At 33.5% G+C, this 16,483-nt stretch overlaps 1 protein-coding gene across 1 annotated transcript in view; it reads left to right on the forward strand.

Moving 5' to 3' along the window:
• Positions 1-16,483, forward strand: part of LOC149782420 (uncharacterized) — a 162,688-nt gene that overhangs the window by 12,256 nt on the left and 133,949 nt on the right. Inside the window, exons 2-3 of the mRNA XM_089935136.1 lie at positions 6,328-6,642; positions 15,902-16,038. Of these exons, the coding sequence (XP_089791262.1) occupies positions 6,328-6,642; positions 15,902-16,038 (452 nt within the window). The remainder of the gene's footprint in view (positions 1-6,327; positions 6,643-15,901; positions 16,039-16,483) is intronic.

The following is a 16,483-nucleotide window of genomic DNA, read 5'->3' on the forward strand; positions in this document are numbered from 1 at the left end:
AAAACTTTTTTTGCGATTTCCTGGAAGGCTTATTTTTTCGAATAAAGAGTAAATAAATTAGAAGCTGTTCGCCCCCTCTGCTGCTGTTGCTGTTAAAAGTAACATTTCACAATGTCTACTTTAACAATTCAAAATAATATCGAGTATTAAGATACCGGTACATCAATCGTTTATTCAATTATGATGCGTCACTTTCATGCATTTGCAGTTTGAAAGTTACAATTCACGGGTGGAGAATTACTTTGAGTTTCTTCGCTGAAGGTCGCTCTCGTGAACGGACCGCGTTATTTTTAAATACGGAGGCTGATTCTCGTTGCTGTGAAATTCAACAGATGAAATCTAAATACTCGCCATATGAAATGGAATTTTCATCACAAACAGTTGCATACAACGTGTGAATTAGGGATTCTCAACATGATATTGAAATTTCAGCCACCGCTGTGTAATTCAAAATATACACTGTAAAGCGTCGACATTGGAAATAGAACTTTAAACCACCACTATATAATTCAGCATATAAAATCTAAAATCTCGATCTAGAAACTGAAATGTTAAGGACATGCAATTTGATATAACACGTGATATTAGATTTCTCTAAATTACGACACCGAAATTTCAAAAGCAACTTTTTCGTTGGACCAGCTTTAGTCCGTTACGGCGCCTCATACTATTGTGTGAAATGAACGAGCCCGGATCATTACACTGTTGTGGTGACTGCATGGCAAGTAGGCCTACTGTGTGGATAAAGTAGCACAATTGAACTGTGTGCTGAAGTGCGAATAAGGCACATTTATCTATATGATCCGCTCGTGATTTAGTTGGCGTCACAAAGACATGAGATGGATCACTTTCATACAGCTATCTTGATGTTATCGATATTATTATCCATTGAAAATGGTGAGGTTTGATTGATACTGAATGTGTAAATAGTACATACGGATAGCGTTCCCTAAGTTAACTTGACTCTGAAAATTCACTCAATATTTGTGGTAAAGAATTCCAATCTTGAGTTCTTCTGGTTCTTGAATTTTGTTTTATAGAATTTTAACAGGGTACGTTTGCTTTGATTTTTAAAAGTTTATAGAAAATATTAACCAGTTTTCACTTTATTTTTTAAGAGTAAAATGTTCTTTTTCTGAGTTTATCGTGGTATAAACCACAGTTGCTTACAACTGAATGGTCATACATGTACTATACAATAACTATTTATTATAGAGTACATGTATGACAGGTCAGTTGTAAGCAAAGATACGAGCCCCTGTGGTGTAAACTGTATGTTGCCGGATCACAAATCGCACGTAAACTTAAAAAAAAAAATATAAAAAAAAAATCTGCAAAATATTAAACACTTGCAATTCATTATAATTTTATTATTTTTCTATTTTTTATTTCCAGTTTGCTTTTTAAGATATTTCGTATCAGTTTTAGAACCTTTTTTATGCGTGTGAATTCTTGTTGAGGTCTTCTGCTACGTAGCTATTTTTAGAACAGATCTCTATCATTAATAAAATAGCTATGTAAACATGAAACAAGCAGTTCCACTGGTAGATGATAAAAGAGTTTGAATATTCTACAGAATTGCATTTTAATTAAATTGGCACATGTGTTCTGAGTAAAAAGCTCAATATTCAAAACAAAGGCTGTGTTGTTTGGTTGGGCATAAAAATGACTTTTGGATTTTATGCGCTCATAAACGATTTCAATGTTACTTGATTATTCATTGTCTAGACTCTTGAGTAGCCAATTTTCGTTTCACCAAATCCATGTTCATGTTCATTAACATGTTAGGCTATATCCAGGGAATTAAGACTATCCATAAATGGTGATAGTAATAGGGGTCAAAGATTCAAATGAAGTAAGACATCAACATTGACAGTCACTATCGCAGGTGCCCGTTACCGAGAAAATTAAGTATCAATGAATAGAGGGCTGGGGAGCCCAGCTTGTAACAATATAATAGGTTGATTAAGTTGAAGTATGTTTCTTAAACGAAATAAATAAAACTATATTAATACTGAAGACAGTGTTTATGTTGTGCTCTACCGTTTCGTATTTTGCATAAGAATAAGAATTTTTCCCGGGGTTACCTGACTAGTTATACTGGCCATATTAAAAGGACCTTGTCTATCTTAAGTATTGTTCAAGAAACCTTTCATTCCCTTTAATTTTGTATATGATTGATACGTGTAATATGGGTTACAGAGTATACTGCGTGGCCTTACTTCAGATGTGCATCTTACAAAAATACTGCTAGCTTCACTTGGTCATTTTCACTTCCTGGACCTCAGAGGTACATTATAAAGAAGGAGCTGATAATATTTGGATAACATTTTGTGTTTTACATTTTATACATATGGTAATTCATTCATTGATGGTAACTCATTCATTGAACATTCAGAAGCAGATATTGTCCAGTCTGGCAAAATTCGTTTTTCCCACTTTAATAATTGTTAAAGATATTGTTCAAGCTGATCTTTTGAGCACAAGGGAGCAGTCATTTTAGTTAGCTGAGTGCTTAGATTATATACAATACCACAAGTACAATATCCAAAGAAATTTCAGCCACAGTACATGAAAGCAATGGAGAGATATACCATTGCAGTATTTTCTCCACTGTGCCTGTTGCAAATGTAAACAACTTCACCATTCACCCGCCACACTCTCAGAATTTCATGACATCTGTTAGATAGCTTCATAATTACGTTCAAGATACTTATCATCGTTTTAAATTCATTTTGGCATTCCCAGCTTCCATCACATTCCAGCCAACTGAAATGTTGACCAGCCCAAAGGAATTTGAAAACACGTCCATTAATGTTTTTGTTCTGATGTTAGTCGATATCGGAACAGACTACACATCATCGTTAATAGTGTATAAGACCTTGACCCACCGAAACACAAATACTAGGGTTGATTTTTTACATTGTAGGACTATTTCCAAACTCACTCCAACCTCCACATCATAACTATCAGAGTTGGAATCTTACACTGTGAGGACTATGGGTTCTATTGTTATAATGTAAGTCTTTGAACCACCTCCCCCCAGTCCCTATATCCATTTATATGAAGTTTCAAATATCATTTGTAACCAGCTTCATTGAAAGAACAAGATCTGGCATACATGCAACATTATTTTTCTCCAGAATTAGATCAAATCTAGTCAAGGAAAGGATGATTTACTTTCAGAATTTTTTTATTATTTGATTCTGTCAAAATCAATTTATTAAATTATCAGAATTCGATATGAACTTACGAAGATTTTTATTTCATTTTAAAGGTCTGCAGTATATATGTTCTCTATTTAAATGTTTGCAGTATTTTGGCTGATTTGCATGTGACTCTAGTATAGAAGTTGGTGTAAGTAGTTCTCCATACAATTTATGCAGAAATAAATGCAGCTTGGGCTGATGACATGGTTGTGTTCTGATCAAAATAAACCTTTGCTACACAAATTACCACCTAATGCAGTTGCATGTTATTAAATACTGAAGCCATACTTCATGTCTAATTCTAATGCATACTATAAACCTACTGTTTTTTCATAGACCTCAATGCTAATATTTGGTGAAATAAAACTTCTGTCATACTTTAGCATGGGTATCACATATAACAGGCTAAATCAGACCACGACTGATTCAGCCTAGATTACTGGCTGATTAAGTCCATATTTCTTGCTGATTTCGCCAAATTCTGAGCCGATTTGGACCATGTGAAATATTAAGTTTTATCTGGGATTTAAATATGACATTTAAATTCGTTTTTATAGATGCTAATTCTAATTATTTCCCATGTACATTGAGTATTTCAAATATGTATTTAATGCACAAAAAAATGCTAATGGGGTTATTATATACAATGAAATTAAATTATATAAGACTGTTTCTTTTGCATCACTAATTTAGCAGTGAAATATTTCTTAAAGCAGCTCATTCAGCTGAGTGCAAACCTTAGTTTCTTTTATTGAGAAATATGAGAGCTACGAACGCTGACAAAAATGGAACAAATATGAAAAAATGGTTCATGCAGTGTAAGATTTTTTTTGTAATGAAAAAATGCTAGTGTTATCTCTGTTAAAAGATGAACTATATTTGAAAACTCTTTGTTTAAAGCACATTATTTTACTTGTTTTCTGTGAATTCATATTGAAATATTTAATTGTCTGCAGAATATTGTACAAAAACAAGAAAACCTGGTCGATTCAGTAACATGATATATATATATATATATATATATATATATATATAAATTATACAATATATTTCCGAGTTTGTTAATGCTATACATTATTTGTATCGGCACACACAGGCCTGAGAGGTTTATGCCTTTTGTTAGGTTTATGTATAATTTATTTTTACACTGTCTGTTGCATTAATATGTGCTTGACACAAAATATTTTCAAAATTTTTACAAAACACGAAAAAGAAAGTAGTTTTATATAGAATACCAACACTTATAACTTCATATGCACTTCTAAAAGGGACACAATAATGAACAAAATCAAACTCAAAGAAAATCCAGGGCAGATATGTCCCTGACCATTTTAAAATCAGAAGATGAAAGGGAAAAGGAACAGAAACTGGTTTGTTGTGTCCAAATTCCTGAAGGTAAATGAGTACAGGCCTAGAAACCTTAATTTCAATAATTTCTTTGCAGGAAATAAATGTCAAAAAAGTTTAGAGACATTAATTACAAATTATTTTGTTTAAGGATTTGACACATATTTTCAGTTCATGCTGACCTGATAATGAAATCAATAATTAAAACTTGAAAATCAACTTTATTGGAATTCCATATCATGTAACATATTTTTATATTACTATCTATTTATCTCTCTCTCTCAATTTCTCTCTCTTTCTCCATCAACATCATTAATTGAACTTTATTTTTAATAAAAAATATATGTGGAAATATATTAAGATACGTGTGGCTAAGAACATCTTCACCAGCATTATGAAAATATTGATACATCTGCTTGTGTAATGAATTGTTTTTTTAGAATTTGATGACACTTTTTATTTTCCTTAATAAAAGCTGAATATAAAACTTCCTCACCAAGTGTGTGGTATTATTGTTCATATGGGTGGTGGGTTGGTGATTGCACATGTTGTGAAAATATGGGTCATGAGCACAATCTTAACATCACTGAACACACTTTCTCACATAAGATGATATAATAGTGTATTTCAGTTGACATATAGTTGATACTGAAATCATTACTTCATGATATTAAATTTTTCTTGATGTTCAGACTGGAGATAATTAAGACCTGAATATATATATATATATATATATATATATATATATATATATATATATATATATATATATATATATATATATAGATATATATATATATAATCAAGTTTCCTTTTGTAATGTAATGATTCTTATTTATACAAACTTTAGTTTGTGTGGCAGGTGATCTGGTTGCTGAATTAAAGGTACATATATATATAGGGCAATATTGGGAGTATCTGACAAATTAGGCTGTAAAAGAATTTCAAAAAACCAATCTAACGCTTAACTTTCGTTTACTTTATTGATTCATAATAGCTATACATTTTGCTTTTACTGGAAATACTTTTTTGGGGGAAGACTATATGATAATCCAAAGTTTGAGATACTTAAACAATCCTGTGGAAAAAAATAACTTTAAAGCTTTAATAATTGAGACTCTACAGTAATTGGTCCGCACCAGTAAAAAACTGGTCAAATGTGCATGTCTGATGTTAGATTTTGACCACATGGTCACATGATCGGACAAAAGGGTTTTTGGTAGGCAGACAGTTCATGATTTGAGTTTACTGGAATATAATAAACATTTCCAATATTTTTTTAGTTGTCTTATGTTTTTTGAAATGTACTCAGGGTCAAAGCATCTGATGAAATGTGCAAACTGTAAAAGGAAAATTAGATCAAAGTATGTGTTCTTAGTATGATGGTGGGATGCTTGAATAGATGATAGTTTAAGTAATAGCTTTGGGGAAAAGTTAGGGCTGGACAAATATTACATGTTTGATAATTTCTGACAATGCTTATATCTTATTAACATGTTAACTCAACATAAAATTATAAATACAATATTGCATCTAATTTGGTATGTGAGAGTTTTACAGGGATATCCTAACTGCTTCAATGCTCATTAGTGAAAAGAAAAGAGGGAAGTAAGAGTCTTCGAATAGATTCCTTTTGGCCAGTAGAAATCAGTGTCTTATGGGCTTTTGTGTTTTTTTAGACTAATGTAAGGTATTTCAGCAATTTGGGTCAACTAGAACCTTCTTTTCTGAATATGATGTTTTCGGTTATAATATTCTTTTTCTTTCACAGCAGTGTTCATTCCAATTTTTGAAGCTGACAAGCCAGTTCCAGTCCGAGATGAAAGCCTTATACTGTCATGTTTCCCAGTTGCAGTATTTAACAGTTCTTCCATCAAATGGTATCACCCCAATGGTACAATACTTTCCCAGTGTTATCCTTTTGGAGGTGGAATTTGTAGTACAAATACCAGCAGTTATGCATTCACAGCCAACAGTACTGGATCATATGCTTTCATGCACAGTTTGAACAGGACAATGGACAGTGGAGTATGGCAGTGTTTATTTCCACCAGCACTATTGTTAAACCTAACAGTTGTTGTTTATGGTAAGTTCAGTAGTTTAGATTGATCTCATCAAATATGTGTATTCTCAATCATTTTACAAATTTCAGTTTGTCATCTTTGGTTTCCAAAATACATCAGAAAAGTTTTTGGTGTTGCCAGCAAAACATATGCATCAGTTTTGTGATGACATTGGCATGTTGTCATTATTGTTCTCTTTGACATACATGCCATTGTTAAGATTTTGCATTTAGATTGTGCTTCCTATGGAGCTTTGTTGATACATGATTAAATGTAATTAAATAAAAACAAAACATATAACTTATGTCAGACAACTCATTGTAAATGTATGGTGTTATGAAATTTTGAACATAGTTCATACAGCATTTTTCAGTGATAAGATTAGGAAGATGTAACCTGCCAGAATGCATGTTTTAAGGAGTTTCTTATAAGAAACTAATTTCCACTCGTAGAAATCTAAATTTGCTGCTGTTTTTGTCTGCGTGGTTAAAATATGTGCTAAATGCAAGAAATAAATCAAATGTGAAATTAATTTTTAGAATGATAAAGAATTTGTTTGACAGATATGTGGTGAAAACAATGTCTTGAAAGTTTACCATATATACTCGCGCATAAGCCAAATACTTTAGGAAAAATAGAGGCCTGGAAGAAGGGAGGTTGGCTTATCCGCAGGCCATTGTGTAAACTTGATAGATTTAGGTCTTTTTGTTGACTACTGTAATGGCTGTAGATCTTGGGACATGAGACAATAATTTTTTCTGTGTCCTAAGACATAGGCATGTAAAAAAAAGTAACTTTTGGTTACCAGACAATTTTTTAACTGTTATAAAGTACTATGATTGATTTTGTTATTATTTTACATGTGCATATTTTCTGATTTCTCCAACACAAAGTTAAATAAAGGTAAATACAGGCTTCATAATTTGCGGGCCGGTTGAGTTTACCAGGATGACCATGCTGAACTATAATGTACAGTACTTACACGGTGCAAAACATGCATAACGTCACTTAAATCCTTACTTATTCCCAAACATAGATGCAGATTTTGCTTTATTCATTGTTTTGACCAAATTGCATTCTTCCAGATAACATTTCAGCTAGTCCTTAATAGCTGTTTCACTTACGTTGAATTACGCGCTCATGAGTTACTCATTTTGAATGATATAAGCGATCCTAAAATTTTTGTACATTTATTTGTACAAGGCACATAACCATCATAATTTACATGTTCACAAATAGTGGTAAATAATAAAGGCTAAAATTCCCACAGAGATCAACTAAGATCAAGATCAATCGATTTTAGTTTTGTGTTTTAGCTGAACAACCATAACTTTCCACACAATGGAAAGCTTGATGTTTCGGTGTCTGCTATGTTGATAGGCAGCAAATTTGTCTCAGTTTGCAACAGCAGTACAGGCCAGTTAATCATTAAAACCCTGAAACAAGCTTGTGATAAGAGGGAATTTTAACCGGTAACAATACCAGTTTAACATTGGTACATACGGTATAAAAATGCCAGGTGTTCACTCGTGTAAGTTTCTTTCATGTGAGTGGAGCTATAGCATATGGAGTTACAGCATTTGTAGTGATCATTCTTGGGATTGAAATTGTGGACAATTTTATTGTGTGGTTTATTTTTTTGTTCTGGTTTTTTTTAATATCTATTATTGTAGAGGTTTAAAAAAAATCATTAATTTATGTGAATAATGTTTAAACTTAACATTCTTTTTAGTGAAGAAGCAAATTCTTTATGCTAAGATAATTAGTTCGTTGCAACAATAATTAACAGGTGATACAACAGAACATGTTAGACTTTTCTTGTTTAGAAGAAATGAAAATTGAAGACATAATGTAATAATCAGGAGTTCTCTGCAAAATTGGAAGATATTATGTAATCAGGAGGTAGGCGGGACCCCAATAATTGGGAGTTTTTCTTTCTCCCGGTGTGAAAGTTGACTGGTATGGTGTAAGATCGCTTACGTCAAAGCAAACTACAACTCATCTTTTACGGTATTAGCATAATTTTCAAAGCATTATTTCCGAAACTTTATTATTGTATTTTGGAGATATCATAAAAGTTGAGCACAATGGTATCCTTGATTCGACTCCAAGGGATGTACTTAATTCAGCGCATAATAAAACCTACAATGTACATGCGGTGGCACCATTATGTAAATACGTTCAGTAGCCTAATTGTGAGTGTTGAATCGAACCGCATTGTTTGTTTGTTGTGTTGTCATTCTGGGATTACATTTTAAAGAGATTATGTATTTACAATTTCAGAGCAAAGTAAAAACGTAATTACCGGTCCACTGATATAAAATGTCCAATGCAATAATGCATAAACAAACAATAATCAAGTCAAAAGGGAGAGGTAGTGTTACAGGAACTCGCGATTTCTAAATCCTTGTCATCGTTCGATCAAATTATACACAAATCTAAATTAGGCAGAAACAATAAGAAAACAGAAAATTAAATAAATTACTTTTCAAACAAGATTATACCTTTTCTCTTTAATAATCATGCACACCAACCTCGAGATAAGCATAAAGGTAATTATTTTAAAATAAAAGTTTGCCAAATAAATGCATTTAGAACTTACCTCATGTATCTTGAGATGCCTTGGAGTTGTAAGTCGGCTTATGCGCAGGTCATGCACTTTTTATTGTTTATACCTATTCAGTTTGGGGATCGGCTTATACGCAGATGGGCTTATATGCGAGTATATACGGTAACTTGAATTCGTTATCTTTATAAATATACATGAAAATAGTGGCAAGGGCAGGGAGTGGTATAGAGATTTAGAAACTGGACTAAACCTGTTAGATTAACTGAAGCAGAGAAGAACAGACATGTTCATCATATTAGCTTAAAAAGACAAAAACTATAACACCTTAGTGATATAATTAAAATCATCCTAGCCATTTGTGGCACAAATGCAAAAGACTGATGGAATATTTCCATTCTTTGCATTGATTAAAGCATTGTTAGCAGCAGCGGCTCCAGTGGTTGCAAAAGCTGCAACGTTAGTGGCTGTCAAAACTGCATCAGGAATGGCTTTCAAAAAGGTTGTTTCTGGCCTTATAAAAAAGGAAGAGGCCTTTGATTACCAGGCATGAATCACCAAATACCCTTAGGCAGAGGTTTTCAATTATCTGGTTACCCATCTTGATTTACTAACAATTGCAAAATCGTTCAAACATTTTAGTGGTGTTTCTGTGTGTAATGAACTTGCATTGATGATGCCATGCACATGTGAAATTTCATCGTCAATCTCTATTCATCAACATGACTTAACACTCACTGGGTCGCATACATGGTAACACCTCAACATTGTAATTTGACTTGTATGGACTTGAACTGCCAGTTGAAGTTGTTAATTATTTATCCTGGGGCACTAGTGGATGAAAACCGTTTTATTTAAATTTGCAAGTATAAATTTAATTGCTTGCACTGGAGCGTTCACCATCACCCACAAGTATGAGTAACATTATGCAAAACGTTTTTGTTTTTTAACATTTATGGATGTTACTCTGCCAGATGACTGATGTAGATCAGAGCTGATTTTACCACTAAAGCAGATTAGTGTGAGTTTACTAACAAGGTTGTTGGCATTGACCCAAGTGACCTTTTGATTTTTGAACATCACACTGGAAAACTGAAAATGTTAAATGTAGACATTTAAGATATTATTGTCTAGTTGAAAGATGAGATAAAATTAGTAAATGGCTGACTTTGTTTCAGTCCTGAAGAAAATGGTTTTGATAGACCTAAAGGTCATATCTTAAAGGTGTGCGAGTCCGGATCATACCTGTTTATTATGACAATAGCTAAAGGCTCGTTTTGCCAAATGGATATTTTATAAATGATATGCAGTATCTTGGTTTTTATTTACTGTATGAACAACTGAACAGCTGCATATTCTAGGCCATTTGTTGCCAGAGATGAAATTCAGTAAAGTATTCAACATTTATCCGACGTGTTCTTAACCATCTTTGGTGTTTGTGTTTAACATTATGTTTCTGTCTTTGTATATATGTGATGGAATCTAACCACAGTTATATGGTTTGCAGAATTTACCGATTGGGTGTTGGATGACCTAACAATGGATGTAAACATTGATGATTTCGTTCCGCTTGTAAGTGAATATCTGTGTCTAAAAGCAGACCCTCATACATACTGAAGTATGATCTTGTCCAGGGTCAAATAGAAATTGATACCTGGAGTCACCCAGATGTATCACAACCAACTCGAGGCCAGCTTGGAAACATTGGACATGCATGTGAAAATGTTCAAGTGCTGACTGTAGCAGCAGAAACAAAATTTCTCTGCGATTGTTTCTACAATGGTGAAGTTGCATTCATCGATGTATCCACTCCAGTGAATATTTTAACCAACATTGACTCACCTGAGACAGAAATGATTGCGCCTGTTATTTGACAAGGATGCCTTTGTTTGGGTAGCAGTTATTGGGCAACGACAATCATCAGATGTAAAAGTTGTAGGCTTATTCAGTGTGTTTGTGAATGAGAGGAGTGCTTGACCACCAGAATGCATGGGAGATATAAGTATTCCTGTGGCAGAATTATCTTATAACTGCATGTCAATTGTGCCTGTAAAACAGAACAGTTGGTTAGAAGTGCATGTGCATATTGCACCTGCACATGATGATATCAGACAAGGTCTGCCTGTCATGGAGTTAAATTACGTGATTGTATTATTAATAGAACTATGAGGGACCCTCTGTCTTACTGATGTGAAAAAATAATCGAAGCAGAACAACAGCTGCAAAATGAAATTACCGAGAGAACCGCACTGATCATGAAATGCAAACACACATTTGGTTGTAGATGCTTTTTGCATGCTTGCTGCAGTAGCAACTATTGGTCTTGGTGTGACTAGAATCATGACAACATCAACCATTGTAGGTGCACCAATTTCTGTTATTGTCAGGGCTTTATCGATAATCAGTGTCTCTAGTGGTGCCAGGAAATTAATTTCAATGTGATTGCATTCATAAATATGCATCTATTCTGAATTGCTTGCAGCCACAAAGAGCAGTCTCAATACAATTAGTAAAGTATACTCAGTCACAATCAAGGATAAAATAATTAATGCTGCTGAGTTTGAGACTGTGCTGGCAGAAATTGAAAATCACTGTCAGTTATGAGTACAAATAATAAACAGCAACATTTTACAGATAGAAAAAGTAAAATTAAGAAAACAATCTCCATGAAGAGAACTGGTTATCAATTGAGAACACATAAGCTTGCAGTGTGTGTATTGATTGTTACTACATGCTTGCCTGAATAAGTATACTCTGTGGGATTTTGTTTCTACAATCACAGCAGAATAGTATCAAGGGCTTAGGTTTTGCCTTTTATTAAAACTGATTGGGGACACTGACATCAGTTCAAGGCTTTACCCCCCACCTCCACCCCGATGACTGTCTCACTCATGTTACATTATGGATGTGTTTGGGGTGATCAGCATGCATGGGTCACTTATGGGCTAAGTATGTCATGAGGGGTAGAGGCATTAGGATGGGTGGCAGGGACCAAAAGGGGACAAAAACGGCAAAAGCCCTACTTTCATACTGCTATTCTCTCATAGTTTGAAGATTGCATCAAGAAAGGTTTACAAATGTGTTTAAAATACAGGCTACATTGAAAATCCCATTTGACTGATTCCTTGAATGGTTCATCTTCAGATGACAATTTTTGAGCAAATACTGAATAATAGTAGTGATGATGAAGTTTTTTTTAAAAGTATATCAGGTTATTGGAGCTTGAAAAGTGTTATTAGAGATACCAGTGAGTGATTATGAACCTAAAATGGTGTTAAAGTATGATGTAAAGACTGGATGGACAAAAACAGACTACATGCTGGTCACACACCCCCATTCAGCATTTTTTTTGAAAACAAATGTACAAAAGGCAGGATACCAAGCCTAATTAAAATATAGACAATGTAAAAGTAGGGTACAATTTGCTCTGCAGGAGTTTTGCCATAAAACTATATAGCACTATAAAGGTTATGAGAAACTGAATAAATAAGAAAAATTAAAATGAAATTAAAAGTAAAGATATGTATTAGATCAAAATGCCTTTTACTGATAAAGCAGACTATGGCATTGATGAATTTAAAACCTTAATACAGCATTTATTATGGAACATCTGGCATAGTAGTAGTAAAGCACTGTTTCAAGAATGTAAAACTATGAAAGAGCTTCATAGTGTTAGTGAAAATTCTTATTTTGATCAGATTAGGATCGGTATTCAAAAGATAATATGAGATGTGGAAAGTTGTGCATAACATCTATAAAAGATAGTTTCCCAACTTGCTCAAGCTGGCTAAACTAGCTATGTATATACTCCTTCAGACAGCAAACAGTGAAAAGGGAATCTCAGTGCAGAACAACATTCATACGCAAATAAGGCACATATTAAGTTCAGAAACAATCAATCATAACACTTGAGCATATGTCATTTAAAGATTTTGATTTCATTAGAGTTCTAATAGAGTGGCATAATAAGAAAGGGAGTCTCAGACCAGAATTCTCTATGTAGGTTAAGTCAGTATATTGAAGTATGGCCATTTATTCTCCTTCCCTCTTCCTTTTTTCTACTCATCCCTTATTTTGGTGAAAAGGGGGAACTTCCCCTTTAGATAAAATCCTGGCAGTATCTCTGAAGAAGTTCAACCATTGATAGCTGTTGGAGGCCAGTTTATAGTCCTGTCTAGCACTGGGGCATCATGCTGCAGACATGTAGCATGCTGTCCCACCCAGTCACATTATCCTGACACCAGGCCAACCAGTCCTAACTCTAACCTCTTAATGTTGAATACCAAGCAAGTCAGCTGTTAGTACCATTTTTGTAAGTCTTTCGTATGACTCGGCCGGGATTCAGATCTGCAACCTCCCTTGTCCGGGGCGAACAATATTAAACAATTGATGCAAGTACAATTAGAGATAGATTTTATAGCCTTGGAAAATATGTGACTTTGTAATTTCGGATCAAGTAGACAGTATTATTGAAAAAAATGATGTGTTCAGCTTATGTGTAATATAGCACAGGTTAAACAAGAAAAACCAATTGTAAAAAGATATTCCATTTGTAAACAAAAAATAGCTCAACATACAGAAACTAAAGACTTGTTATTGTATAGCAGATATAATACTGAGTCCTTTCACAGCTAAGACTGCATAACAGTGGAACATGTAATTTAGTTAGATGATTATCATCATTATCATCATCACAATCCTTATTTTATTTTTTATAATTATTTTGATAATTTTGACAGTTATATTGTAACAAATTGATTTAATGTCACTTCATCTACTAAACAGCGTGAAAACAAATATTTTTCTATTCTGATGCCAGCAGTATTTATACTAATTCCCTTGTAAAAAGAATAATTGTAAAATGTAACAATTTAGTGAAATACATGCAACTAAAGTGATAATAAAACAATATTCGCTTGATGTTTGGAACCACGGTGTTTTGGTATGTGTCATATGGACTGTAATAACATAATAACCGAATGGAGTCATATCTACTTACATTAAGTACACTGTATTATTAATATCAGTTGTATGTATCTGTCATTATTGCATGACTTAGTTATTCCAAAATGATATTATGCTCATCTATATAATAAGAATTTATCCTCCAAAGGATGAAATTACATAGAGAATTCTGGTTCCCATTGTTTTTCTGAATGCCATATGCAACCTAATGCAACATAGCTTTGAAGAATTTGTTCCTTTGACTCCTGTATAAACATGCAGTGGGTATTCTCAGATATTATGCCCGCAATCCATTATGTTTTTGTTCATTAAATTACAAATTAACTCACTTTTTAAGTTTTTCCATCACATTCAGGCTGTGCCTTGTTTAATGTTCATGCCTCCCCCCCATCCCCTTGGTATGGGTGATCTATATTATTGTGTTTTATTAAATAAGTATGCATTTTCATCACTTTAGTCATACATTTAGTGTTTATATTAAACAGTGTCAGATTCCCAAGCTAGCAGTGAGATTTGGAGCTGTTAACAAAGGAATACAGTAGCATGTGCTTAGTATAGTCTTCTTATAAACAGTAGATGTACAGTAATCTAGAAACATATCTAATAGTCTGGTTTCTCACATCATGGGATTATTTGTCACATGTACGTTTGGGAGAGAAGAACTCTACAGAGGCTGAACTAGAGGATGGATATTGATATGTGCATTTCATTGCGAGTGAACATGTTAAGCAAAATACAGTAAAGTGACTGATAGAATAATGCAAAGAAAATCGCCATGTGTTTTGCATGTTTTTTTTATTAATTGAATATTTCTGTTTCCTTCTCATCTTGCTAATATTAACATACATTATCTTTCATTTTCTATTTAAAAGCAGAATCTCCCCCTTTAGCTACAGCTATAACAATCATTGTACCATTACACCAATTATATTTTGTGAAGAATTCAAACTTTTTCATGTGATTCTTTGCTTGAGACCATATTTTTCATCTGGAGCAATTCTGCATGCATGTTGATGTGTTTTAGTGGGTGATTATGTAAATATTAAAAAGCAGGTCATACAGCTTAAAATAGCATTCTGCGGTAGCAAAGTAGACAGGCAATTTCAGTGTAATGCAGTGGACCTTCACAATTAGATAATTATCTGCAGCAACTCTCCAAATGCTTTAAAGAAAACAGATATGATATTTGATTCTTTAAGTATGTTACCCAATCATAATGCCATAGGAGACCTACTGCTACCTCTGGGAGGACTGGATTTGTGAGGTAGCAGTAGTTCTCCTAAGGTATAATAATTGAGTAAGTATTCTTGAAGAAACATATTTTACTAGGAAAAACAACTTTTTTATTATATCAATTTTCAGTAATTGCATGTAGGCTTATATGAAAAGACAAGTTATTCTTAATTAGATGTCATCACTATTTAAGTTCACTGCATTGACTCCCAACCCAACCCTTGCAACCTCAGAACACACCTTTTGTGTCCCTGCAACCACCCAACACTGTCCAGGAATATGGGAATCTATGAAATAACTAAAATAAATTTATGTGTGGGAAAATTAATTGCTATTCTGTTTTGAACAACATATGCATAGTAAGTAAAATGTTCCAATAGGGATTCCATTGAAGGGTATAATAACAAAAGAACTTTTGTGGGAATGTGAGTGACAAACAGTATCAGAAATCTTATCTAGTGCAAAGTCATATGGGAGAGGATAGTAATAATATGTCATGTTTTTCTTTCATATTTCAGCATCGCCAGTTGGTGTGAAGTTGGTTCCTTCTTTACCACTTGTCACAGATCTTGGTATGGAATCTCTCACCCTGAAGTGTCAGCCATTTAACTGCGCTTTCCCAGCTCCCATTATAACGTGGTACATATACAACATGGTAAGCTGTAATAGAGTTTGCAAGGAACAAAGACTCATCCATTAGTAACAGATACTGAAATAACATGAATTTTGTATGCAGAAATTTGGTTAGTGCTTACGAGATTTGAAATTTAAAAAGAAAATACCAACAATGACAAAAGTAATTATTTTTAAGTTATTCAATTTTTAAAGTTTTCTCAAATTGTATCTTGCTAAATCTATGATATTCAAAAGGACCTTACTTAGCAATTGGGCAACTGTTGGCTTAGGCCCTGCTTTTGGTTTCATTTTTAAACTTATTAGATACCTCTTCTTTTTCTCTTGACAATCATGCCACTGATGAGTTCAAAAAGAAAAAAAGAATATTTCCTTCAGCCATGGATTATACTGGGCTGCACAAGAGAATTTATCTGGTCGGGTGTGCTTTAGTGTTGGGCCTGTCACCATGTTCACTGCTGCAGAGC

Source organism: Sinohyriopsis cumingii, chromosome 15, assembly GCF_028554795.1.
Source record: "Sinohyriopsis cumingii isolate HCF-2022 chromosome 15, ASM2855479v2, whole genome shotgun sequence".
Lineage (NCBI taxonomy): Eukaryota > Metazoa > Mollusca > Bivalvia > Unionida > Unionidae > Sinohyriopsis > Sinohyriopsis cumingii.